This window comes from Triticum urartu, chromosome 7 (genome assembly GCF_003073215.2).
Source record: "Triticum urartu cultivar G1812 chromosome 7, Tu2.1, whole genome shotgun sequence".
In the NCBI taxonomy this organism is placed as follows: Eukaryota; Viridiplantae; Streptophyta; class Magnoliopsida; order Poales; family Poaceae; genus Triticum; species Triticum urartu.
Genome location: NC_053028.1, coordinates 576,459,072 through 576,485,937, shown reverse-complemented (window position 1 = coordinate 576,485,937; position 26,866 = coordinate 576,459,072). Strand labels below are relative to the sequence as shown.

The following is a 26,866-nucleotide window of genomic DNA, read 5'->3' as shown; positions in this document are numbered from 1 at the left end:
CCGCCCGGGGAGGCCATCGTCGGCGGCGGTGAGGAGGGCTGACGAACATGGGGGTCGAGGTAGGTGCGATGGGGGTGCCTCCGGACTCGCCCGAGAGCGAGCCTGAAAGTGCGTTATATCGACTAGAGGGGGGGTGAATAGCCGATTTTTATGAAAGTCTTCAAAACATGGAAGTTATGAAGACAAACGGTAGAAATAAACCTATTACCATGCAGCGGAAGGTAGACTACACTAGGCAAGCCATAGTCAAGTATTCAATAGAGTGAAAGCACAATGACTAATAGCAGCAATGTAGTAAGGATCAGGTAGGAAGATATTATGAAGCCTAACAGAACACGTAGTCACTCAGTGAAGACAAAAAATAGTGCAGGCATACAATGACTTCACAAGGAGTAACAGTAAGTAAAGGAAAGGGAAGATGAAACCAGTGACTCGTTGAAGACAATGATTTGTTGGACCAGTTCCAGTTGCTGTGACAACTGTACGTCTGGTTGGGGCGGCTAGGTATTTAAACCTTAGGACACACAGTCCCGGACACCCAGTCCTGAACACGCAGCTCAGGACACCCAGTCCTCACCGTATTCCCCTTGAGCTAAGGTCACACAGACCTTGCCCAATCACTCTGGTAAGTCTTCAAGGTAGACTCCCAAACCTTCATAGACTTCGTTCACCGGCAATCCACAATGTCTCTTGGATGCTCAGAACGCTACGCCTAACCGCCTGGAGGATGCACAGTCCTCAAGTGTAATAAGTCTTCAGATCATACAGACAAAAAGACTTAAGTGATGCCCAATTCTCTTTGGCTCTGAATGGTTAGGGCTTTATCCTCGCAAGGAATTCTCTCTCAAAGGCTTCGAGGTGGGTTGCTCTCAAACGACAAAAGCCGTACTCTCAATCTGAGCAGCCAACCGTTTATGGTTGTGGGGGGGTGGGCTATTTATAGCCACTTGGCAACCCGACCTTATTTGTCCGAAATGACCCAGGGTCACTAAGGAACTGACATGTGTTCCAACGGTCAGATTTCAAACTCATACGACAACTTTACTTGGGCTACAAGCAAAGCTGACTTGTCCGACTCTGGACAAGATTCGCTCTCATAGTCTTCACTCGAAGACATAGATTTTGGTTAGGCATCACTTCAGTCATTCTGACTGGTTCTCTTGGACCCCACTTAACAGTACAGTGGTTCCTATGACTCAACACAAAAGAAAAAGAACTACGAAAGATCTAAGTCTTCGAGCTCCATAAGCTTCATGTGGTGTGTTCGCTTGTCATAGTCTTCAATGTGAATATCTTCATATACCACCTTTGACTTCAATGTCTTCATACATTTTTCGGGGTCCTCTCTGGTAGGAAAACCGAATCAATGAGGGACTTCTACCTGTGTTATCCTACAATTCTCACAAACACATTAGTCCCTCAACTAGGTTTGTCGTCAATACTCCAAAACCAACTAGGGGTGGCACTAGATGCACTTACAATCTCCCCCTTTTTGGTGATTGATGACAAACTAGTTGAAGTTTTCAACGGGGAATATAATCTATGAAATTGTAAAGGATAGGAATTGTCTTCATAAGTTGCAAGGGCTCCCCCTAAAGATGTGCATATAAGTAATTTGCTTTTGGAATGCAAATGCACATGGCAGGTTATACTTGTGGAGATCCACTTCAACTTATGATGACAATTCACTATGCATGTGAAAGTACATGAAGATAATGACAATGCATAATGGAAAATGGACGTCTGCAGAATGATCTAAGTGCGGAATTTATCGTCGCACATGCGGAATTTATCATCGCAAAACAAGTTGGCAGATAAGTAGCAGACGACCATCGAGTTTAAGTGTTACAACTCAAAGAACCAAATGTAGCAAAACGAGAGTTGTAAGCACGAAGCAAAATATAAAGCACCCGCGCATATGGACCAGCTTGAAGACTATCAACCTCATATTCTTCTCCCCCTTTTGTCAGTAAGGACCAAAAAGGTTTGAAGACATAAAGTATCTACTCGTTCCCATGCGGAGTAGGTGAAGTAGCAGGGTCGTTAGTGGTGTTTGGCGGTGCTGAAGAGCTTGGAGCAGAGTTGACGCGCGCTGAAGGAGGTGGTGGTGAAGTAGCATCATCTTCATCCTCGATAACTCTGGCAGTCACTGTTGCAGCAGATGAAGAGAACTCAGAGTCTTCAAGGGATGGAGTTCCTAGCAGCACAGCTCTTCGAGGAGGTGTGGAGTCAAACTTGAATCGCTCAGTGAAACCATCCTCTTGGAGATCATCTTCAGAACACATCATCGTTACCCCTTTCCATGTGCGGCGACAGGTTTCATGGGCAACGAAAGCATTCTTGGTGGCAAGATTGCGAATGCGATTAACTTCCACCAAGAGGCTTTTCATCTGACGCTTCAGCCAGTCATGATGCCTATCCTGTTTCTGATGAAGAGCCACAAGAAGCTCTCGGTCGTTGAGAACACGAGTGCGCTTCTTGGGTCTTGGAGCAGTTGTACTATCAGTGGCTTCAGTAGACGCAGGGTGTGGTGCACGTGTAGTGCCAGCCAAAGGATACACCCGAGTGACTGCTTCAACTCCTTCAATGTTTTGTGAGAAACTCTGATACTCTGCATTCTGAAGACTTAGAGGTTCCTTTGCAGGCTCAGGATAGATGGCTTCAGTAGAGATATCCACATCAGGCAGAAAAATCCTATGATTGCGATCAGATGGCTGATATGAGATATTGGAGTGAAGTTTAATTAGCCGCATTACCCATGGGGCGTAGAACTTTAAGCCAAACAGATCAGAGCCTGATGCAGCAAGTTGGCGGATGAATAAGTCATGTGCATTGAAGCATTTTCCATGAAGAATATAGAAGACCAAAGTCTTCATTGCACCCTCAAGCTTGGCATTTGAAGAGTGCCCTTTGATGGGCCAGAGAGTTCGCCTGATGATGTGATAGATGGTTCTTGGCAGATACTCAAGGTCTTCAACGAAGAACTCTGTTGGATAAGCAGCATCTTGGGACAATGGCTTCATCATGCTGAGCATCTGACTCATATCAGGTTCCGGCCTCTTAAAGATGCTCTCAATAGCTTCACTATGCAGCTGACAGCCATGCTCGTAGAGATCGCCAGGAGTGGGCAAACCAGTGAGCTCAATGATGTCAAATGCATTGGCTTCGTGATGAACGTTCCCGGTCATCCACTCCAGGACCCAAGTCTTCGGATCTCTGCTGTACCCACGGATATGAAGTGTGGCATAGAATTGGAGCAGCAGCTCTTCATTCCAATGCTCTTGGTCAGTAACGAACGGCAGCAGTCCAACTTCCTTAAAGCAATCCAAAACTTCTTCCAGACAGGGCAGACCAGCGATGGCTTCAATGTCAAGGCGCTTGTGTGGGAAGATGCGACCTTGGTTGTAAAGAATGCATGAGTAATAGCTTCGCTGAGGATAGCTTCAGAACCGATCAGATGATATCCTTTCCCTTGAGTAGGGGTTCCTGGAGCTATCGAAGAATGTGTTGTCTGCCCTGAAGCCATTGATATTGAAGGAGCCAGGTGCTGATGCAGGACCTGGGAACCTTGGCAATCTTGGGATTGGCTTCTGTACCTGAGGCCTGTGCTCAACATGATAGTCGAACTGGGGACCGGCAGCAGACTCAGGAACAGAAATGACGGGATCAGTGGCTTCGCTGTCTTCTTCTTCCGTTGGGGAGGGCTCCACATTAGCTTCATTGGTGGTTGTGGCAGCCGCAAGATTTTCATCCTCCACTTGACGAGCTGAAGGGTCGGTAACAAGCGCGTTCTCCTTGAGAACTGCTTCTTGGTGGGACAGGGGAGTGGGAACTCGTGGGACTTCTTCTTCCGCGGCTGATGCAGCCGGATTGTCTTCAGTAGAGACTTGAGGCCTTGGACCTTTGCGAAGCCTGCGCAACACGGGCGACGCCTGTGGAGTTGGAGTGGGCTGGGCCTCATAGTCTTCTTCCTCTTGTGGGCGATCTGCCCATGAAGCATCCTGTGCAATTGGCGTCAGTGGACGACCAATGCTGATGAGTTCGCTGCTCTGAGGAAGGACTACACCATCTTCTACATTGTCATGAGCCTCTGTGGAAGCAGGCTCATGGATAGTCAGTTGGCGTTTAGTTTCAGGATAGACCATAGAAATGGGTTCAACTATCAAGGGCTCTGTGGGAGCAGCCCAATCTTTTCATGGTCTTCCTCTTCTTCTTGGAGGGGGCAGTTGGAGAGGCTTCAGAAAGTTTCCTCTTCCTGGCTTCAGCCTCAGCAGTCCTTGTCTTCTTGAGCTCTGAAGCGTTTGACCGGCTTTTTGGCTTTGAGCCAGTCAGTCTAGTTGGGAAGACAATCGGAACTGCTTCCTGCCTTGGTGCTTCGGGTTCAGCCGTAGCAGGCTTTTTCTTCTTCTTTGCGGCCATCCTGGGGTCGATGCCAGGACGCCCAAGGGCCTTGCGCTTCTCAGCCTCATTATAGGCTTGCACACATCTGTCAGCCAGAGTCTTCATGCGCTCACGCGAACCCTGAGCTTCTGCACGTTTCTTCAGAAAGGCTTTCTTGAGCTCGTGCATCATGATCTTGAAGTTCTTCACTTCTTGCACACTGAGCTTGGCCATATGCTTCTTGAACTGAGCCTTTTCATAGTCAATCGTTTGCTTCAGTTCAACAATGCGCTGGGCAATAGCTAGCTCTGAAGCAATTGCGCCTTGGAAGGCGACACTGAGGCCAATGGGTAGCTGCAGATCTTCAAAGCTGATGTTTGGCGTGTCGAACCACTCGTCAATGAAGTTGTGTATGATGGTTACATCAAAGAGAGGCAGATCATTGAAGATTTTTGCTTCTTCTTTGCTCTTGATGAGTTGCTCAAGAGCGTCATCTGCAAGATCTTCATCACTTGATAGATCAATGTCATCATTGCGCAGAATGGCAGCAGCAGTTAGCTCTTGGCCGGTGTGTGGCAGAGGCATCTTGGCCTTCTGGGGCTTGGAGATGCGAGATAAGTCTTCGGACTGCACACTGTCTTCAGGAGGTGCAGTTGCCAGTTGCTTCGCCCGTGCTATTTTTGGTGAAGGGGCAGGCTTTGAAGCTTTAGCCTTCTTCAGCTTCTTTGTCTTCAGCGCTGCAGGCGCTTCATCTGATTCAGCTGCAGCTGCAGGCTCATTCACTGTAGTCCCTTGAACTAAGATGCGGGTGATGAGGCATTCAAGGTTGTAGAATGGACCAATGACATTTGGTTCTGCATCACGTGTGCCATCTGCCCTTGGTGCTGAGGGACCAGGGTTGAAGTCTAACCCCAAAGTCTTCTTGTTCTGCTTCGCTGAGTTCTGGGCAAACTGGAAGTTGCGCTTGAACAGATTGTCGTCACGACACCATAGTAGTGACGATGGGTGTGCATCAGCAGGCTGTGGCCCACGGACCATGCAGGGATAGAAGCCCTGTTCAATGGCTTCATCTCTGGACCTGGGCAGAAGATTCTTGTATAGGATGTCTCCCCACGGTCTCTTGATGGTGTTTTTCTCAGCATATTCCTGGGTTACAAATCGGTATTTGAACCATTGTTCTGCCCAATATCTTCAAATCCATTGGATTCGGGTCTTGCGCTGATTGTAATCCTCTTCAGGATCTGTCTTGTACATTTCTGAGAGTTCATCTGGCAGATCTCTGGATGTTCCGCCACGACGCTGTCTGCCACCCTTCCTTGCTGCTTTCTCTAAAGCCATAAACTTTAACTTGAAAGGCTTCAACACGTTCAAAGGCTTCAAAGGTTTTCTCTTGCTGGACCAACAGGAACTGGCTTCGGGAGAATTTATGTGATGCTGTAAGAATTCTGCAAATGAATGCAGACTATGAGAATCAAAGGATTCTCCCACGGACATGTACCTGTGACAGCATTAAGGTGCGAGGGAAGGGGAAGAGGTCATATGCATTCTCAGAAGATTTTGAAGATAAATCAGTTTAGAAGACATTGACCTCAACGTGCGAAGACATTCACTCATAGATAAGGAGTTGGTTCCAGATTTGTACGAATCCGTAGATCAGTACAAGTGAGGAATCTAACTACTTTGTGAAGCACAAGTGAATATACTAGGCATATTATGAGATGCAATATGGGAGAGATTTAACTTGTGTGAATAGAAACTGCTTGTGGTAGAAAGTGACATATCCATAGGATCAACGGTGCTGTAAATAGGAAGTTTTATTTACCACACTAAGAACTGCTAGACGGAGTGGAAGATGGGGCCGAGCAGTTCGATCTTCCGTGCCCTAACTTGGCGACGAAGGACACCTACGGCGACGGCGGAGAGGACGATGTCCGCGGTCGGCGTGAAGACGGCGTCGGAGAGGTTGCGGCAGCGAAGCGTTTCGTCGCCGGCGTCGTCGAGGGCTAGCGGTGGCGCTAGGGTTCGTGCGAGAGTGGAAGAAGAGATAATGACCGTTGTGAAGTGTGTATTTATAGGTACATGGGTGGCACTGCGCTATTACACAGGTGCCCCTGGCGATTCGCATCTGAGGAACACGTGGCCATTATGCGGAATTTTGGGGTTTGCTCCACGTTCCACGTACGCCTTGATTTTCGGGTGGTCGTTCCTACTTCTCCGGGTTTCATGTGGAGGAATGAGCATTGAAAATGGATTTAATGGTTGTCTCTGTATCTTCTACTGACAAGGACGCAGAGAAGACATTCGACGGTTTCAATAGAATGCATATGATTTGGAGAGATAGAATTTGAGATAGAAAGCATAGAGAGGTTAGGGTCCGATCACATTTACTTAGTTTAAAAGATTCAACAATGAAGACATAGCTATAAGTGAATGTTGTAGAGGACAGAACACTAATATATATATATATATAATCAACATAGTGAAGATAATCATGAAGATATGTTGAGATCGAAGCCAAACCAAATGTGAAGACATTGCAAGGTAACGCCATGAGTGAAACACTTCAAAATAGAACATTTGGTGGTGGCATTACCCACCGTATAGGAAGAATTAGACCCAGACACGGCGCACAATTATCGTGGTGCTCCGAAGTCAAATTCCACATTAATGTATTCACACTTAGAATGTATGTCTTCATTGATTGAAGATATACTTTACCTCGTGTGTTGCACATCTAAGTCATCAATATGCATAAGGGTTAGGATGTGTGCCTGATCACAGGACATTTGAGGATTCCAGGATATTTAGCTCACACCGTAACTTGCAAAATCTCTTCTCATCCAAGGGCTTGGTGAAGATATCTGCCAATTACTCTTCAGTGTTGACGTGTATGATATCAATATCTTCCTTCACAACATGATCTCTGAGAAAGTGATGACGAATTTCAATGTGCTTTGTCTTCGAGTGCTGAACTGGGTTGTTGGCAATCTTGATGGCGCTTTCGTTGTCGCAGTAAAGTGGCACTTGCTTCAGATGAATGCCATAGTCCTTGAGTGTTTGCTTCGTCCACAGAAGCTGAGCGCAGCAAGATCCAGCAGCAATGTATTCAGATTCAGCAGTGGAGAGAGATACACAGTTCTGCTTCTTTGAAGACCAACATACAAGTGATCGTCCCAGAAAGTGACATGTGGCTGAAGTAGACTTGCAATCAACTTTGTCACCAGCATAATCAGCATCCGAGAATCCAACCAGATTAAACTCTGATCCCTTTGGATACCATAATCCTAGAGTTGGGGTGTGAGCCAAATATTAAAGAATTCGCTTCACAGCTAAGTGATGCGACTCCTTTGGTGCCGCTTGAAATCGAGCACACATGCAAACACTAAGCATAATATCTGGCCTAGATGCACATAGATAAAGTAAAGAACCAATCATGGAGCGGTATACCTTTTGATCGAACTCTTTACCATTGTCGTCAGGACCCAGATGATGCTTGGCTGGCATAGGTGTTGTGAAGCCTTTGCAGTCTTGCATATCAAACTTCTTCAGGCAATCTTTGAGATACTTCTCTTGAGATATGAAGATGCTGTTGCGTTGTTGTCGTATTTGAAGACCGAGGAAGAACTTCAGCTCTCCCATCATGGACATCTGATATTGCTCTTGCATCATATATCCAAACTCTTCACTGTACTTCTGATTGGTGCAGCCGAAGATAATGTCATCCACATATTTTTGACGCACAAACAGTTCACCATCATATGTCTTCGTGAAGAGAGTGGGGTCTAGGGAACCAGGTATAAAGCCTTTGCTTTTCAAAAAGTATTTGAGCGTGTCATACCAGGCCCGAGGGGCTTGTTTGAGGCCATACAGTGCCTTGTTGAGCTTGTATATCATGTCAGGATGTTTTGGATCTTCAAAGCCAGGCGGTTGTGCAACATACACTTCTTCTTCAATCTTGCCATTGAGAAAAGCACTCTTCACATCCATTTGATATAGAAGTATGTTGTGATGATTTGCATAGGCCAACAGTATGCTATGGCTTCAAGTCTAGCCACAGGAGCAAATATTTCATCGAAGTCAATGCCTTCCACTTGAGTATATCCTTGAGCAACGAGACGAGCTTTATTTCTCACAACTTGACCATGCCCATCTTGCTTGTTGCGGTATATCCATTTGGTGCCTATTATATTGTGCTTCCGTGGATCAGGACGCTTAACTAGTTCCCATACATTATTCAGCTCAAACTGTTGAAGCTCTTCATGCATAGCTTGAATCCATTCAGGTTCCATGAAGGCTTCTTCAACTTTCTTGGGTTCTGTTATTGAGACGAATGCGAAGTGCCCATGGAAATTTACTAGCTGAGTTGCCCTTGAACGAGTGAGTGGACCGGGTGCATTGATGCTATCAATTATTCTTTCAATCTGCACTTCATTGGCAACGCGAGGATGTACAGGGCGAAGACTTTGCTCTTGCTGATCATTGTCGTTGTTAGAAGGAATGTCTTCAGGCTGAGCATTGTCTTCATGTTGACCAGGTGCTGAGATGATAAGTTCTTCTTCAGGATGAGCTTCAGAAGGTATAATTTCTCCAGTTCCCATTAGCTTGATTGATTCACTGGATGAAACTTCATCTAGCACATTTGGCAGTTGCTCTCTTTGTGAACCATTGGTCTCGTCGAACCGCACATCCACTGTTTCAACCACTTTGTAATGAAAGAGATTGAAGACTCTGCAGGAGTGCGAATCCTTTCCATATCCAAGCATAAAACCCTCATGTGCTTTTGGTGCAAACTTTGAGGTGTGATGTGGGTCCTTGATCCAGCACCTTGCGCCAAATACTCTGAAGTAACTGACATTTGGCTTCTTGCCAGTAAGGAGCTCATAAAATGTCTTGTTCAGAAGCTTGTGAAGATAAACACGATTTATTGTATGGCATGCAATATCAATGGCTTCAGGCCAGAATTTTCTTGGGGTCTTGTATTCATCTAGCATCGTTCTGGCCATCTCAATGAGTGTTCTATTCTTGCGTTCAACGACGCCATTCTGCTGTGGCGTGTACGGGGCTGAGAATTCATGTGTGATGCCCAAGGTATCAAGATATGTATCAAGGCCAGTGTTCTTGAATTCAGTGCCATTGTCACTTCTGATGTGCTTTATCTTGGCGCCATAATTGTTCATAGCTCGATTGGCGAAGCGTCTGAAGACATCCTGCACTTCAGTCTTGTAAAGGATTATGTGCACCCAAGTGTATCTAGAGTAATCATCAACAATAACGAAGCCATAGAGGCATGCAGTAGTAGTAAGAGTTGAGTAATGAGTGGGGCCGAAAAGATCCATGTGAAGCAGTTCGAAGGGTCGAGTAGTGGTCATGATTGTCTTCGAGGGATGTTTGGCCCTCGTCATCTTCCCTGCCTCACAGGCACTGCATAAGTGATCTTTCTTGAACTTGATGCTCTCGATGCCTATGACATGCTTCTTCTTTGCCAGGGTGTGGAGGTTCCTCATGCCAGCATGCCCAAGCCTCCGATGCCAGAGCCAGCATTCTGAAGCTTTTGCTAGAAGACATACGGCAAGCTGTGGTCCTGCTGAGAAATCTACCACATACAAATCATCTTTTCGATACCCTTCAAACACTAGAGACTTGTCAGATTCCATTAGTACAAGGCAACGATATTTTCCAAATATTACGATCATGTTCAAATAGCAAAGCATTGAGACAGACATTAAGTTCAAGCCAAGGGATTCAACAAGCATGACTTTATTCATGTGTTGATCCCTTGAGATTGCAACTCTACCTAGACCCAATATCTTACTTTTACCAGTGTTAGCAAATGTGATGTGGCTCTTGTCGGATGGACGTAAGGTTGAGTCCATAAGAAGACTTCTTTTGCCAGTCATGTGATTCGTACACCCACTATCAATAATCCATTCTGAAGACGCTGGTGTCGTACCCTACAGTGCAGTTAGGGGGATAGGCTTCACCAAGAGCATTGTGAAGCAAAAACATTTGACGAACCAATGGGTTATGAAAGCTTAGATCCAGATTAGGACTAATAGGGAGAGTAGCACGCGATTCAGGAACGAAATACATAGTAAGACCATTCGGGCATTTGATCTTGCGCCCTACAAGATGTTTAAGGTCCCCAGCAATGGCGTCAGACGATTTTGGTTTTCTGCTGGAGACCTTTCCCTGCAAAAGAGAGTTAAGCTTTCTTAGCCACCCACATCTTCAAGGGTGGCTGAGAAGCAATAAGTCTAAGTGCAGCATCTGAGAATTTTGGCTTTGGAGCCCTAGCAAACAGTCTTGCAGGCGGACAATAGTACTCATAAGAATAGGCAGAATAGTTCTTGGTCTTATGAACATGGCGGTTTGATGAACCGCTCTCATATTCATATGCCTGAGTATGGTTTCCCTGCAAAACATTTGCGTTAGTGCGACTCAGGTGAGTCCTCTGTCTGTATGAAGCCTTTGGACCGTATGAAGCCTTTGGTCTGAGGTTTGTCTTCTTCACGTGAGGTGTCATGATGACATTCACAGGAAGATTCTCCAGACACCTTTTCGGAACCCAGATCTTCTTCATAGGCGGTCCATTCCTGCAGTTAGTACCAATGTACCTGGCAAACACTTCACCATTCTGATTCTTAAACAGTATATAGTTTGCATCAAAGGATTCATCAATGATAATAGGGTTAGCACAAGTGAAGCCAGATAGATTGGATGGGTCTGCTGAAGGTTCCTTTGCAGCAACCCACATGGTTTTGGGGTACTGCTCAGGTTTCCAGTAAGAGCCATCAGTATTCATTTTCCTTACGAACCCAACACCCTCTTTCCTCGGGTTTCGGTTCAGTATCTGCTTTTTGAGGACATCACAAAGTGTCTGATGCCCTTTAAGACTTTTGTACATCCCTGTTTCAAGCAATGTCTTCAACCTAGCATTCTCATCAGCAATAGCAGTGGTATCCTCAGCAGAGGGGTTAGTTACCACATCAACAGTTGAAGATATTGCAACAGTAGTAGCAGTAGAACACTCAGCAACAGAAGTAGCATTGTCACGCTCAATGCATTTAAGACATGGTGGTTCAAATCCTTCCTGAGCGGGACTGATCTGTTTGGCGTGAAGTGACTCGTTTTCCTTTTGAAGATCTTCATGAACCGCTCTCAATTTCTCAAGATCTTACTTCCTTTGAAGATAATCATAGGAAAGCTTTTCGTGAGTTGTTGAGAGAGTTTCATGACGACTTTCAAGTTCCTGATACTTAACGTGAAGATTTTTTATGTCTTCAATTAAGGATTCAGATCGAGTTATTTCAGCACCTAACAGATCATCGCTTCTGTCTAGCAGTTTTTGAATATGTTCCATAGCTTTCTGTTGTTCAGTTGCAATTTTAGTAAGTGTTTTGTAGCTGGATTTTGAGTCACAATCAGAGTCATCATCACTAGATGTTTGATAGTGAGTAGTGCGTGTGTTTACCTTGGCACCGCGTGCCATAAAGCAGTAGGTAGAAGCGGAGTAGTCCTTGTCATTTGCATCGGTGTCGGTGACGAGGTCATTGTCTTCAGTATTGAAGATGGACTTGGCAACGTATGCTGTAGCCAGACTTGCGACGCCTGAATCGGACTCCTCCTCAGACTCCACCTCCGTCTCCTTAGAAGCGAACTCCTCCTTTGAATCTATTTCCTTGCCAACAAACGCACGTGCCTTGCCAGATGAGCTCTTCTTGTGTGATGAAGACTTTGAGGAAGACTTGGACGAAGACTTTGAGTATTTCTTCTTCTTCTTGTCGTCAGAGTCATATTCCTTGCTCTTCTTCTTTTTTTGTTCTCATTGTCCCACTGTGGACACTCAGAGATGAAGTGGCCAGGTTTCTTGCACTTGTGACATGTTTTCTTCTTGTAGTCGTGAGCAGAAACTTCATCATTCCTTGAGCTTGATCGGGAAGCCTTTCTGAAGCCTTTCTTCTTGGTGAATTTTTGGAACTTCTTGACAAGCATAGCAAGTTCCCTTCCAATGTCTTCAGGATCATCAGAACTGCTGTCAGATTCTTCTTCAGATGAGGAGACAGCTTTTGCCTTCAAGGCACGAGTTCGTCCATAGTTTGGACCGTAGATATCTTTTTTCTCAGAAAGCTGAAACTCATGTGTATTGAGCCTCTCAAGTATGTCAGACGGATCAAGTGTCTTGAAATCACGACGTTCTTGAATCATCAGGGCTAGGATGTCAAACGAACTATCAAGTGATCTCAGTAGCGTCTTGACGACTTCATGTTTGGTGATCTCAGTAGCGCCGAGGGCTTGAAGCTCATTTATGATGTCAATGAGTCGATCAAATATGTGCTGGACATTCTCATTGTCATTTCGCTTGAAGCGGTTGAAGAGGTTGCGAAGGACACTGATTCTCTGATCTCTCTGGGTTGAGATGCCTTCATTGACCTTGGAGAGCCAGTCCCAGACTAGCTTAGATGTCTTCAAGGCACTCACACGGCCATACTGTCCTTTGGTCAGATGACCACAGATGATATTCTTGGCAGTAGAGTCCAGTTGAACGAATTTCTTGACATCAGCAGCAGTGACACCTTCTCCAGCCTTGGGAACGCCGTTCTCGATGACATACCATAGGTCGACGTCAATGGCTTCAAGATGCATGCGCATCTTATTCTTCCAGTAGGGATATTCAGTTCCATCGAAGACGGGGCACGCAGCGGAGACTTTAATTATCCCTGCAGTCGACATAGCTAAAACTCCAGGTGGTTAAACCGAATCATACAGAATAAGGGAGCACCTTACTCTGATACCAATGAAAAGTGCGTTATATCGACTAGAAGGAGGGTGAATAGCCGATTTTTATGAAAGTCTTCAAAACGTGGAAGTTATGAAGACAAACGGTAGAAATAAACCTATTACCATGCAGCGGAAGGTAGACTACACTAGGCAAGCCATAGTCAAGTATTCAATAGAGTGAAAGCACAATGACTAATAGCAGCAATGTAGTAAGGATCAGGTAGGAAGATATTATGAAGCCTAACAGAACACGCAGTCACTCAGTGAAGACAAAATATAGTGCAGGCATAAAATGACTTTATAAGGAGTAACAGTAAGTAAAGGAAAGGGAAGATGAAACCAGTGACTCGTTGAAGACAATGATTTGTTGGACCAGTTCCAGTTGCTGTGACAACTGTACGTTTGGTTGGGGCGGCTAGGTATTTAAACCTTAGGACACACAGTCCCGGACACCCAGTCCTGAACACGCAGCTCAGGACACCCAGTCCTCACCGTATTCCCCTTGAGCTAAGGTCACACAGACCTCGCCCAATCACTCTGGTAAGTCTTCAAGGTAGACTCCCAAACCTTCACAGACTTCGTTCACCGGCAATCCACAATGTCTCTTGGATGCTCAGAACGCGACGCCTAACCGGCTGGAGGATGCACAGTCCTCAAGTGTAATAAGTCTTCAGATCACACAGACAAGAAGACTTAAGTGATGCCCAATTCTCTTTGGCTCTGGGTGGTTAGGGCTTTATCCTCGCAAGGAATTCTCTCTCAAAGGCTTCGAGGTGGGTTGCTCTCAAACGACAAAAGCCGTACTCTCAATTCTGAGCAGCCAACCGTTTATGGTTGTGGGGGGGTGGGCTATTTATAGCCACTTGGCAACCCGACCTTATTTGTCCGAAATGACCCAGGGTCACTAAGGAACTGACATGTGTTCCAACGGTCAGATTTCAAACTCATACGACAACTTTACTTGGGCTACAAGCAAAGCTGACTTGTCCGACTCTGGACAAGATTCGCTCTCATAGTCTTCACTCGAAGACATAGGTTTTGGTTAGGCATCACTTCAGTCATTCTGACTGGTTCTCTTGGACCCCACTTAACAGTACGGTGGTTCCTATGACTCAACACAAAAGAAAAAGAACTACGAAAGATCTAAGTCTTCGAGCTCCATAGGCTTCATGTGGTGTCTTCGCTTGTCATAGTCTTCAATGTGAATATCTTCATATACCACCTTTGACTTCAATGTCTTCATACATTTTGAGGGGTCCTCTCTGGTAGGAAAACCGAATCAATGAGGGACTTCTACCTGTGTTATCCTACAATTCTCACAAACACATTAGTCCCTCAACTAGATTTGTCGTCAATACTTCAAAACCAACTAAGGGTGGCACTAGATGCACTTACAGAGCCGGGAGGCTGCTAGGCTAGGGTTGTCCCTCATTCGGTTTAGAGGAACCAAAACATAGGATTTAATAATACTACATGCAGTTGATAGGATGACATTTGCCATTCTAAGGAATTGCCTTGCCTCATTCCCAAAATGAGCTTTGAGTGGATGTGTAGATTCCGTCAAAATCACAGGAAATGAATAGTAATTCCTACAAAATCCCCGTACGCGTTTCCTACAAACCGAATGCATCTATAGAAAATTTTCATCTGGAATCTTTGTTTTTATGCTTGGCCTACAAATTTTCTATTTCTATGATAATCCTATCATATGAACCAAATAACGTCTCAAAGGAATTCAACCAAACCTATATCAGGACAAAAGGAAAAGCATATGCAGGGTTCCAACCCAATTTTTTTCCTTTTTTTTTATTCCGAACCCCCGCACTTTTCACCCCACACGCCGTTTTCTCTTCTCCCTGTCGTCCGCCTCCTCACTCCCCCCTTTGACTCCGCCCCTCCCCCACCTCTCTCTCTATCTCTGTCCTGGCGGCCGTCACCTCACGCGCGCCCCGCGGTTGCAGAAACCGGAAGCCTCGCCGCGAGAGCACGAGGCCGAGAGGAAGCAAGAAGCAAGAACCCTAGCCCGGCGGGCAGCCCCAAGGTGAGGACGCCTCCGCGCCGCCATTGCCCCCCCCCCCCCCCCCCCCCCCCCCCCCCCCCCCCCCTCCCGCGGCGCTTCTCTGGTTTCCTGTCGCCTCCGCGGCGATCTCCGCCCGAAATGGGCGCCCCTGGGGTTTCTTGGCGACTGGACTAGGGGTCAGGGGCGGTTTCTTGGTCCCGTGGGTGGTTTCTTTCTAGGGATTTTACTCCGGATTCCGTGGGGTTTGGGGAGGGTTTTGTCGGGTTTCTTGATTTTTTTTCTTTCTTGCGCGGCGCTCGGGTTGGTCGTTTCAGCGATTTCGTTGTGGTCTCGCGCGTTCGTTTGCCTGTTTGACACTCTGAAGGGTCAGATTGGATCTCTGGGTGCAAGAACTCGCCGGAAATTTGGACCTTTTTTTGTTGGAATTTAGGAGCTTTAACGGAATCGGGTAATTTTGGCGCAGTCGGCTGTTGGAATAGCTCGTATGCCTAGAAATTCTGAGAAGGTCGTTATGGTTTTCTCGTTGCTGTTCTTTGTGGAGAATTGTTAAATCTAGTGCCAAATATTATCGCCAGATGGAATTTACTGTTCAGAACCTGAATGCTTCAACATTATCTGAACATCCATAAATGTATGGTTGAAGTGAGGCAATGCATGCGTGGGTCAGCAGATGAGTGTATCAGAATGGCCCATTCGGCTTATCAGCATTTCTTGAAAGTCTGGGAAGGTCTGTGAGAGAATTCTTCTGGCAGAATTGTGTGCCATAGCCTGTATTGTGTAGTCTTGCCCATCTATCTTCATGGATTTGAGCAGCTTATGTTTGCAACTGCTATCGAAGTGATTCAGTCTGCTTTCAGAGTATCACAACAATACATTTCGTGGTATTTAGTTTGTACAACAGATTATTTGCTAATGGTCTAAAGTTGTATCAATGCCATGAAAATTCAGGCTCTAGTTTCATTGTTTTTCTTCTGTTTGGGTGTGAGACAGATGTAGCTTCATTGTTTGTGTAATGTGTGTAGCTTTTAGATTTTTATGGCGCTCGAAGTGAACATGCCTTGAACCATGATAGTTTCAGAGTTAAATTTGCCCTGAAATCTTGTATATGCATGATCACCTATTGCCATCATTGCAGATTTTGACCTAAAATGGGAGTGGCCGGTCACAATGATCCTTTGTTAGGTGAAACCACATGTGGGTCTTTGCTGCAGCAACTACAGGTGCTTTGCCAACTCTCCCTCCCTCTTAAGAATTATCATTTTTTTTCCTCGCACTTTTTGAGAGGTAAACTGAAAACAGTGGCAACACAAACACCATTTCAACTCCTTTGCATCAATAAGAGTGAACATATCATGTTTAAGCAGGAAGATATCAGGTTTTATTAGTAACTGGTTTGTGTTATTTCAGCTGATATGGGATGAGGTTGGTGAGAGCGATGATGATCGCGACAAGATGTTACTTCAGCTAGAGCAGGAATGCTTAGATGTTTACAGGAGAAAGGTTGATCAGGCTTCTAGTTCCAGGGCTCGTCTTCTTCAACAACTTGCCAACTCCAAATCCGAGCTTAATAGACTGCTTTCTTCACTGGGAGAACTGTCTATTTCTGGCGTTATAGTTGTAAGTATCTGGGAATAGCCCCCCAACTCCCATCTCAACCTAGGTCATTTATATATACACACTACCCAACTATACTTAGTTGATACTCTGTACTTAATAGTTTGTCATACATTTATTTTACTTCTGCATTTCTGCTAGAGTTTATCTTCGAGTATAACATCTCTTCCGCTAATATAGTACATATGTCCCCTTTCCCCTGATTTACAGCCTGACAAGACAACTGGTACAATCAAGGAGCAACTAGCAGCGACATCACCATTCTTGGAACAGCTCTGCAGGAAAAAAGAGAAGAGGGTGAAAGAGTTTGCTGATGTTCAACTCCAAATTCAAACAATACGTGGTGAAATTGCGGGTACTCTACAAGTTGGTGACCACTTGGAAATGCCCCATGTCAACGAGGATGATCTTTCAATGAAGAAACTAAATGAATTTCTTTTTGAACTACAAGCACTTCAAAAGGAAAAGGTTGGTACCGATTCCATAGTTTGCTTTGCACAAGAACTGGTTCTGTTCTGTTAATGTGCTAATATTCCAAACGTCAAAGCTTGCTGGAGCCTGAAGGCATTGTATGTTTGTGCAGTACACACATAATTTTAAATGTTTTATGTGTTTCTCAAATCCACTTCATATGCCAAGTCTGCATAACTTAAGTAATCATTACCCCCTTGATGTTGAAGTCTAAACTGTGGCATTAACACATAATCCTGTACCATATTAATGGCCAAAGCAATAGGCTACTGATATTGCTGATGACAGTCAGCGTAATGCCTTTGGTCTGGATTATCTAAAATGACCTGACTTGAAATGGCACTCTTAATTTCTTTTGTATTGCAGAGTGATAGATTGCACAAGATTCTTGACTTTGTGAGCTCTGTGCACGATCTTTGTTCTGTCCTTGGGATGGATTTCTTGGCTACTGTTACTGAAGTTCATCCTAGCCTCAAAGACTCTGTGGGTGCTCACTCCAAGAGTGTTAGTGATGAAACAATATCCAGGCTGTCTAAGATGGTGACCGAACTTAAAGAAGAGAAAGTTAAGAGGATTGGAAAGGTAAATTTGCAGTGAGCCTCTTGTTATTGCTTATCCTCTCTTTAGGTGTCTTTGATATCATTTCGTATGTGATCTTATTTCTGACGTAGTGCTATGCTCTCTTAGATTCAAGCTCTAGCCTCCCAGCTAACTGACCTTTGGAACTTAATGGATGCCACTGTTGAGGAACGGCAACTTTTTGATCATGTCACATGCAATATGTCCTCAACATTGGATAGAGTGACAGTTCCTGGAGCTTTGGCTCTTGATGTACTTGATCAGGTTAAGATGTGTTTTCTTCTCTCAGTGAGTTTGGCGTATTGATAAAGTAGTCCTTGTTCACCTGTGACCTGACATATTTTTGCATTCTAAAGGCTGAACATGAAGTTGAAAGGCTGGATCAGCTAAAAGCTAGTAGGATGAAGGATATTGCATTCAAAAGGCAGACTGAACTTGAAGATATATATGCCCAGGCTCATATTGCGATAGATACTAGTGCTGCAAGAGATAGAATACTGTCTGTTATTGATTCTAGTATGTTCGAGCCATCAGAGCTACTGGCCGATATGGAGAACCAGATACTTAAAGCAAAAGAGGAGGCCTCAAGCAGAAAGGACATATTGGAGAAGGTTGACAGGTGGATGCTAGCATGTGAAGAAGAGAGCTGGCTTGAAGACTATAGCCGGGTATGCAAAATTTGTCATGTTACCCTTTCTCTGTCTCCATTTTAATGCTCGAAAGGGAGGATATCAAGTGTGCTTCAGGCATATGGTGCTCCTTTGCACCAGCATTGTTCTGCCATTTCCATTCTCCATGAAGTTGAAACCACTTGCTTGGCTGTGGACTCTAACATTGATGTTCTCTTATCGGCAGGATGATAACAGATACAGTGCAACTAGAGGCGCACATCTGAACCTCAAGCGTGCAGAAAAAGCTCGTGTTTTGGTTAATAAAATCCCAGGTATGTTCTGAAAATGGTTTCTTCCTGGGAAATGCATCACACTACCTTATGGCCGCTGGCTTAGGGCTCATTATATTACACATACTTGCATGATACGTGAAGGGAACGTGAGTGCTAGTCTTAAACTGACCTAACTTTTCATGCATATCTTCACTGCAGCCATTGTTGACATGCTGGTGGCGAAGACCCAGGCTTGGGAACAAGAACACAACACAGCATTCACCTACGACGGTGTCGCACTTCTTGTGATGCTGGACGAATACAGAATCCTGAGACAGGAGAAGGAGGAAGAGAAGCGAAGAATGAGGGTCAGTACTCTTTTGTGCCGTTCCTTTTTGCCATGTCCAACGGCTATGTCCAGCGAATCATCTCTGCTTTCCATGTTTTGCCTCAACTGTTCTATCTGCCGTTCATCCCAGGACCAGAAGAAGATAAACGACCAGCTAGCCGCCGAGCAGGAGAAGCTGTTCGGGTCAAAGCCGAGCCCTGCCCGGCCCCAGTCTGCGAAGAAGTTGCCTGGCCCTCGGGCCAACGGCGGCGCTGTCAACGGCACGCCGAACCGGAGGCTCTCGGTGCAGCAGCAGAACGGCGTGCGGTCGGCGAGCCGGGACGGCCGCAGGGAGAGCGTCAGGCCATCGGCGCCGGTGAACTACGTGGCCATCGCCAAGGACGACGCGGCTTCGCAAGCGTCTTCGAACTGACACCTGGCCTATCAGTGCCGGTTGGAGAAGTATAGCTGTGCAGTAGTCGGGAGATTATAGAGCTTAAGCTTAGCTTAGCTAGGTGGAGCGAGAGTTTAATCTGATGATAGTCATGGCGGGAATCGCCTCTGTAACTGGATGGATGGATGGATGGATGTTGGTCTCGTGTTGTAGATCGAATGCAGCTGGTGCTATGAATAACTGACACTTTTACAATGTTCCATCACCTGCGTGCGTACTTTATTTAGTGACCAACTTTTACACGACCGACTTGTCAGTCTTGCAGATCAACGCACTTAGATCAGCTCGAATCATCTAACACTTCAGCACCAAGCAACTGAAAAGTAAGAGAGAAATCATGGCGATACAAAGCGAACACAGCAATCAGGATCTGAAGAAACCTATGTACATCATTCCATCGTCTCGGTTTCAGTAATCCGTCGGAGGCTGGCGGGGATCGTAGGCCACACACTCGGTCTCTACTTGATGATCCTTCTGCAGCTGCTTCTCCTCCCTCTGCCGCGCCTTCTTGCTCACCTTGTCAAACCAGAGCGTTTCGGAATCAGTACAGGACGACATTGCTGATGAGGCGTAAATCATGGCGGTGCCTCGAGGGGTTGGACAGGTTACCTTGTGGGATCTTGGTTGGAGCCGGTGGTCCGACGACGCGGCCGCCACCTTGCGGCGCGGCAGGTTCCTGGGCCCCCTGAGCCGGTTCTTGCCGGGCCTGTAGCAGCTGAGGCCGCTCCGGGCGCCGGCGCTGGAGCCGTCGAAGCTGATGGCGGACACGTCGTTGGAGCCGCAGCTCTCCTTCTCCTCGACGGCCACGTCCTGCCGCCTCCTCACCACCACCACCCGCCGCCCGGCCACCGCCGAACCGGCGTCCGTCGCGTTCTTGCTCGCGCTGTCGTCGGCGCCGGGCTCGGCCTGCCGCGTCGCCATCCACCGCTCCAGCCAGCTCCACCCCACGTTGAACTCCCCCTGCTCCGACCGCGACGACCGCTTCTTCGTGCCGCCGCTCCTCAGCTGCGGCGATCAAGACGAGTTCAGAAGAGAGAGACCCAAATGAAATGTACCTTGGCTCTGTTATCAGCGTGATGATGTGCGTGCGTACCTGCTGCGAGAAGGCGTAGGCGAGGGCCCGCTCGCGCCGCGTGGTGGCCTCCATCTTGCTCTGGATCCTCATCCTCAGCACGTTGGAGCTCAGCGTGCTGTCGTCCCACTCCTCCTGAAACATCACGTTTAATGATAAGCTCACTGTTCATTCAGGTGCCAAATTAAGCCGTACCACTGTTTTTCTTGACCAAAGCGATGCGATTGCGGTCAAGTCCCTGTGTGCTACAGTGACACAGTGTAGCAGCAGCGAAAGCTCTGCAGGACTACCTTGGCTCTGAAGACCTGGGGCCGCGGCTTCTGGCTCTGGCCCGCCCGGTGCTGCGCCGACACCGACGCGCCGTCGTCGCTCAGCCGGAGGTTGCTCAGGGACTCCCCTACCTGGACCTCCACCGACGCGGCGATGGTGGACGCCGAGGCAGGGCTCTTGGGCGCTTCACCGTAGCAGCACTCTTGTCCGGAGCTTCTCCTCAGCTCCTCCTGCAGCAAGCGCCCCCTTGCCTGCAGCACGGCAAACGCACCATGATCTTCATTCAGGAAACGTAGCTAGCTAGACGCAGTTTGGGCTCTGAACCATGATTTTCAGTCAGGAAACGCACCATGAACCTCCTGAACGCGGACTGGATCAGCTTCGCCGCATCGTCCTCGGTGAACGGCTTCGTCGGCTCGCCGGGGCTCCACTGAACGCGCACTTGTTCAGCGTGGCCGCGTGCGCGGCCGTTCATGTCGCGACGCTGATCGGCTGCCCCCGGAGCTTGGGCGTCCTGCGTCATCGCGCAGGTCTCGAAGCTCCTGGCCGAGACCGTCCCGTCGTCGTCGTCCTCCCCGTCCTCGGCACCCGCTCCATTCTCGTCGCCACACAGGTACAGCTTCAGAGAGCCCCATCTCCTCTTGTGGTCGCCCGGGCTCCTTTCCTGCGAAGAACAAGAATGTCACATTGCGGCGGCAGACTGAACTCTCGAGCTGCCGTTGAGAATGCACTGCACGCACGCTGTGGCCTCCGCGTCCGCCGCCGGCCGACGAGGAGGAGCCGCAGGGGCTCTTGGAGAGGACTCTCCGGACAATGCCGCCGGCGAGGCCCATGGCTCAGCCCGGAACGTACAGAGCACCGTGCCAAGGCCTTGACGGAGCCGTGCGTGTGGCTAGCTGGGTGCCCTTATAGCGACGGCACCACCACCGGGCTAGCGGCCACGGACTCGCTGGACTCGCGCGGTACGGAGAGGAGCAGAGGGGTGAATCCAACCAAAACAGAGTCTGCGTGCGCGCGGATGGGATGAGATGCGATGCGGTTGCTTTGGTTCGGTGCAACTTTTGTGCCGCGTAAAGGCGCGGGCGCGCGTCTGATTGGCGGATCCGCACACGCCGCGGTGGCCTTGATGATGACAGACAGGGAGAGGCGAGGCGGGCGAGGCCCCATGTGTTGGGCTTTCTTTTGGGTCTGGCAGAAAGAGGAGAGGAGGCAGGCAAGGGGGGCTTTAGAGCTGGACCGGAGCGTCTTCTTCCACACTGCTCTCCCTCTCTTTTGGACATGTTCTAAAACGCTCTGATTCCCGGTAACTCCAGGGGGGGGAGGGGGTTAGTGGTTAAGAGCCCGTGTTTCGCCATGGCTATCATCACTTGGCATCCGGACAGTCACCGTCAGTCCATTCATTCATCATGAAGGGGTACAGGCTTCGACCTCCGGCTGCCGACCTCTTGCCTGGGTGGTTGCCGCCGTACGCAGTTCGGGTACAGTACATACATGGATCTGTCGGCAGGAGCTCACTTTTATTAGCCTTCTGACGAATGAGGAAATAAAGGAGATTAGCGGGGAAGAATGCCCGGAGATAAAGGCTCTGGACGTGCGCCCTTTTACACTGGATTCTCACATGGCTTTGCTCGCCCTTGGCCTCATCCAACCTAATCTTTTGTTCTGTTTGGCCTTGCCCTCTCCTACAGCCCTACTCTGAAGCTGTACCATGCTGCAGATTTCTCATCATCATATCGTACGTTAAAAGCTCACAGGGCAGCACACTAGGTTCGGTACCCGCCTGCCTGTTGCCAGCAACCGGCAGAATCTCAGAGCCCGGACCTCAACTCAAGTGAAGCCTCGACTCTGAACTGAAGCCTCGAAAGTGGCCGACGCATGGATCCTGTGGCACCGGTCTTCATTTCCCTGTGCCAAACCCCAGCCGGTCAAAAAACACAGCTCCGAGCCTCAGGTCGAACCGTGCTGACGGCGCCGCTCCCTTGATCTGCTCCTTCAATTATAGTCGGTGGACGGGCAGAGGAGTAACGGCAGGGTTTTCACCGGCTTGGTCAGTTTCATCCGAGAGGCGAGGGCCCTGAGAGCAGCTGAGAATTTTCCCCGCCGCTCCTGGCTGAATCCACCGCCCGGCGTCGGCTGGTGCAATGGGGGAACCAAAGCAGAAACTGAGTTAGGGTGTAGATGAGCATGTGAACGACGTACAACTGGTGAACTGGGTGCCGCATCTGTCGGAGATCTGATGACATGAGCTAGGAGTTTGAGTTTGACAGCTGGGTGTCCTAGACTGAAGCCCAGGATGAAGCGTCATCGACATAGGCAGGCCAGGCGTGTCTCCGAATTGTCCCTCGTTTCGAGCACATCTGACGTATGTATGCTACAGTACCAATGATCGGTTATGGGGATCAGGGAGGGCCATCAATCATCATGCTAAGTAGGAGTACTTACTAGTGGCTCCACGCGTTCAATCATTCTGCATCTCTGCTGCACCAATCACGATCGGCCGCGGGGTAAGGGCTCTCTCCTCGCATCCTGAGAGCACTGTCTCTGGATTTATAAGTACCATTAGATCAAGCACGGAGGTCATGAAATAACCAAGCATCGATCAAGCGCCTGCGATTTAGCATAGGGCCATATGCTTCAGTTAGTACCATTGTCTAAGGCTTAACCCTTTTTTTCTCTCTCTCAAACACACATCAAAATGCCTGTCGTTTGTATATATTCACTAAAATGGCGTAATCTGAGGTTAAACCTATACATTTTCTTTGTTCCATGGAAGAGAATTGAGATGGCAGGCAATAGAATCATTGATATCATACATATAGGTGCTAATCATTACTACTCGTGACAACAACTAACAATGTTCTGTGATTTCAGTCTCATGAATGTTAAGAGGAAATAAACAGGTAGCACCGACTACTATTCCTCATTATCACCAAAAGAAGCTTGTCTACGAAAACTATTTACATGCATCAAACTGTACAACTGTGTTCAAATCAAGCATAATACGCAGGAAATGTTTTGAGATTCTTGCATATGCCATATACGTTAAAGATTAATTCAAGCTACCCTACACAGTGACACACAGATGCCTTTGAGAAAAAAAGAATACAAAGCTACCCTACAAAAATATTCTAAAATGCCTCTGCAGTTGGATTAATATAGCATGTTAGCCTGCTAGCAGCTACGCTATCCATTATTAATGGAAGCAAGCATTTCATCTCTCTGAGCAGAGACATAAGAAAAACAATTACAGAGCCAAGTACAGAGAAAACGTACTTGTCATTACAAATGAAGCCAATAAGTAGACAGCCTGTCCGAGAGTCCCACTTTTGTGTTAATGGTGGCTAAGGCCATCCCATCCAAGCCTGCCATGTCAAATAAGGGCATCGCACCCACATAAACACATATGCCGCAAAGCATATATGAATATATGTGCTCGACAAATTATTCATGTCTCTATCAACTGACGCATTGAACTTTGCAAGACACCAGCTGGTATCAATTTTCAGGGATGCAGCTATAACAGTAGAGCATTTTGGGAACAATACATGCCAGAATTCATCCCAAACTCCGAATGACTCATAAGCCAATCACAGGACAGAATCGCAAAAGCAGAGACAGAAAATGTTAAGGTCAGTTGTCACATGTGATGATGTCCTCGGAGGCTACTAGTTCTGAAGCTGCCCCATTAACAGTTGACATATGTTGTTTGCTTCTGTTTACATCAATCCAGCTCATTCCGGGCTCCTTTTCGACCTTTCTTGATCTCATCAGCCTCCTTATCTCTAAAGCATCTTCCCACCGTCCAACTGTTCTGTACACATTTTCAAGAAGAACGTAGCTCAAGTGGTACTGAGGCTTTAACTCCATCATTTTCTTGGCAACCCTTTCTGCTACATCTGGGTTTGAATGTGTGGAAGAAGCACCAAGGATTGGTGCCCACAAGGACGAATCATCTCTGAAAGGTGACTTGTTTATCAGATCTTCAGCCTCCTCCAGAAGTTCTACTCTGCTGAGAAGATCAACAATGCAATTGTAGTGTTCGATTCCGGGGGCAATGCCATAGTCTTTGCTCATAGATTTGAAGTAGTTCCGTCCTTGCTCAACCATTCCAGTATGATTACACGCAAAAAGAACACCAATGAAACTGACGTAGTCGGGTTTCGCCCCTTCGCTGACCATCCGATTGAACAAATTGATAGCGTCCTCAGCATGGCCATTCTGAGCGAAGCCGCCAATCATGGCATTCCAAGTAATTGTGTTACGGACACTGCTCGCTTCAAAAACTCTATAAGCATAGTCTACAGCGCCACATTTTGCATATAGGTCTACGAGTGCAGACTCAACAACCACATCTCTCCAGCCTCCACTCCTCAGAAACCGGCAATGGATCTCTTTTCCTGGTTCTACAGAAGATAGACCAGCACATGCCCTTAGAATAGTCCCCAAGCTATATGAGTCATCGTATTCCCTATCCATCTGTCGAAACAACACAAGAACCTTCTCGTACTCCGCATTCTGGCAGTAACCTCCAAGCAACGCACACCATGAAACTGCATTCCTAACCTGCATCTTGTCAAACACCTTGCGTGCCTCCAACATCGCCCCACACTTGGCGTACATGTCGAGCGTGCTGCTCTCCACAATCACATTCCCACAAAGACCGCGGGTCAGTATCTGAGCATGTGCCTCACGGCCCTGCCTCGCCCTCTTCAAGTTCCCTAGCGCTGTCATCATCGAACCAAATGTGCAGCCATCCGGCTCAACCCCATTCGTCATGACCATAGTCCGGAACCACCTCACGGCTTCCTCATACCAATGGTTCCGCACAAATGCTGATAACAACGATGTGTAGCATATCCCGTCAGGGGCGCGCATTTCCTCGAACGCCTTCCGTGCGTCACCTGGTGAAGCCGCATGGCCATACATGTCCACCAGCGCACTCAGCACGATGTCGTCGTCGTTGAATCCGCGGACAAGGATGCTCCCGTGGACGCAGGCGCCCGCGTTGCGGTCGTGGAGCACAGCGCAGGCCTTGACGGCGGCGGAGAGTGCGTGGGCGTTGGGTGAGACACCGTCCGCGCCGGCAGCCATGGACCTGAGCGACTGGAGCGCGCGGCGGGGAAGCCCCGCGCGGAGGAACGCGGCGAGGATGGAGGAGTGCGCGACGACGTCGCGCTGAGGGAGGTCGTCGAACGCCCTGAGCGCGTGGGGGAGGTGGCGCGGGAGGCGGACGTAGAAGGCGAGGAGGGCGTTGGCGAGGTAGCGGTCGGCGAGGAGGCCCGCGCGCGCGGCGCGGGCGTGGAGGCAGTACCCGAGACGGGGCGGCGGGTGGCGGAGCAGGACGGCGGCGAGGGAGAGGGGGGACGAGGCGTGCGCGGCCGCGAGGCGCGCCGCGGCGGGTAGGTCCTGGGCGTCGAGGAGGCGGAGCACGTCGCTGTGGGGCGCGGACAAGGTGATCCTCGGCGGTGGCATCGGGACGCGGCGCTCCAGCCGCCGGGGCGTGGCGCGGTGTCCCGGCGTCGTGGTCTTTTCTTTTTCTCGCGGAGGAATGCAGTGCACAAAAGAGACTTGAAATTTCATAGCGGACTTTTCATGGGGCCGACCGATTGAGGCCAAAATTACCAGTAGTACTGTTTTTCTTTACCCTTATATAAGGATGGATTTTTCTAAAGGACTTTTATAACTATCAAATATTCGGATTTTAGCAATAGACAACAACGATTTTTACTTCACTCTAATTATATACATGCATGCATTAGAATGACTAATTTTTCTTTCACGTGCCCTCCTCCCTCTAATTACACGCATATATGCACTAAAAAACAAAAAGCTGATGTCATTCTAGATTTTTTTTTTCAAATTTCAAAATATTTTGTAGCTCAAACCGTCGTTCCGATTGAAAAGCTGTCTTCACAAAAAAAAATCGTCTCGACGAGATTTTCGAAACTCAATCCCATATTGATATATTCTAATGACTTTTTTTTTCGGACCAAAAGTTACTACATCTAGACTATAAG

General features: G+C 47.7%; 3 protein-coding genes across 4 annotated transcripts; 1 reads left to right on the top strand and 2 right to left on the bottom strand.

Annotated features, from left to right (window-relative positions):
• The first annotated feature begins 15,016 nt into the window (after positions 1 to 15,016).
• LOC125518104 (65-kDa microtubule-associated protein 1-like) lies at positions 15,017 to 19,709 on the top strand. The gene is made up of 10 exons (XM_048683041.1): positions 15,017 to 15,199; positions 16,314 to 16,398; positions 16,586 to 16,795; positions 17,003 to 17,260; positions 17,630 to 17,845; positions 17,951 to 18,106; positions 18,199 to 18,510; positions 18,698 to 18,785; positions 18,945 to 19,093; positions 19,205 to 19,709. Exons 2-10 carry the CDS (start codon positions 16,327 to 16,329, stop codon positions 19,484 to 19,486), a joined length of 1,743 nt encoding a protein of 580 aa, XP_048538998.1. The 5' UTR covers positions 15,017 to 15,199; positions 16,314 to 16,326; the 3' UTR covers positions 19,487 to 19,709.
• LOC125518105 (protein IQ-DOMAIN 33) lies at positions 19,703 to 24,269 on the bottom strand. 2 transcript variants are annotated; one of them, XM_048683043.1, is made up of 7 exons: positions 24,123 to 24,269; positions 23,292 to 23,456; positions 21,199 to 21,513; positions 20,870 to 21,100; positions 20,601 to 20,714; positions 20,117 to 20,512; positions 19,703 to 20,023 (listed from the first exon to the last, which is right to left on the bottom strand). In XM_048683043.1, exons 2-7 carry the CDS (start codon positions 23,313 to 23,315, stop codon positions 19,916 to 19,918), a joined length of 1,188 nt encoding a protein of 395 aa, XP_048539000.1. In that variant the 5' UTR covers positions 23,316 to 23,456; positions 24,123 to 24,269; the 3' UTR covers positions 19,703 to 19,915. The 2 variants fall into 2 exon arrangements, with proteins under 2 accessions (XP_048539000.1, XP_048538999.1); XM_048683042.1 differs by lacking the exons at positions 23,292 to 23,456; positions 24,123 to 24,269 and adding an exon at positions 21,590 to 22,449.
• A 79-nt stretch (positions 24,270 to 24,348) lies between these two features.
• On the bottom strand, positions 24,349 to 26,437 carry LOC125518103 (pentatricopeptide repeat-containing protein At1g03540). The gene has a single exon (XM_048683039.1). It carries the CDS (start codon positions 26,427 to 26,429, stop codon positions 24,480 to 24,482), a length of 1,950 nt encoding a protein of 649 aa, XP_048538996.1. The 5' UTR covers positions 26,430 to 26,437; the 3' UTR covers positions 24,349 to 24,479.
• Positions 26,438 to 26,866: the final 429 nt, after the last annotated feature.

Bases quoted from the DNA above. Each gene is read 5' to 3' on its own strand.
- LOC125518105 (XM_048683042.1), bottom strand. From the start codon at position 21,682: ATGGGCCTCGCCGGCGGCATTGTCCGGAGAGTCCTCTCCAAGAGCCCC. The intron at 21,514-21,589 runs GTGCGTGCAGTG...TGTTCTTCGCAG, and splicing joins GCGGACGCGGAGGCCACAGC to GAAAGGAGCCCGGGCGACCA. The intron at 20,513-20,600 runs GTACGCACGCAC...TGATCGCCGCAG, and splicing joins CCTACGCCTTCTCGCAGCAG to CTGAGGAGCGGCGGCACGAA.
- LOC125518103 (XM_048683039.1), bottom strand. From the start codon at position 26,429: ATGAAATTTCAAGTCTCTTTTGTGCACTGCATTCCTCCGCGAGAAAAA.
- LOC125518104 (XM_048683041.1), top strand. From the start codon at position 16,327: ATGGGAGTGGCCGGTCACAATGATCCTTTGTTAGGTGAAACCACATGT. The intron at 16,399-16,585 runs GTGCTTTGCCAA...GTGTTATTTCAG, and splicing joins CTTTGCTGCAGCAACTACAG to CTGATATGGGATGAGGTTGG. The intron at 18,786-18,944 runs GTATGTTCTGAA...TCTTCACTGCAG, and splicing joins TTTGGTTAATAAAATCCCAG to CCATTGTTGACATGCTGGTG.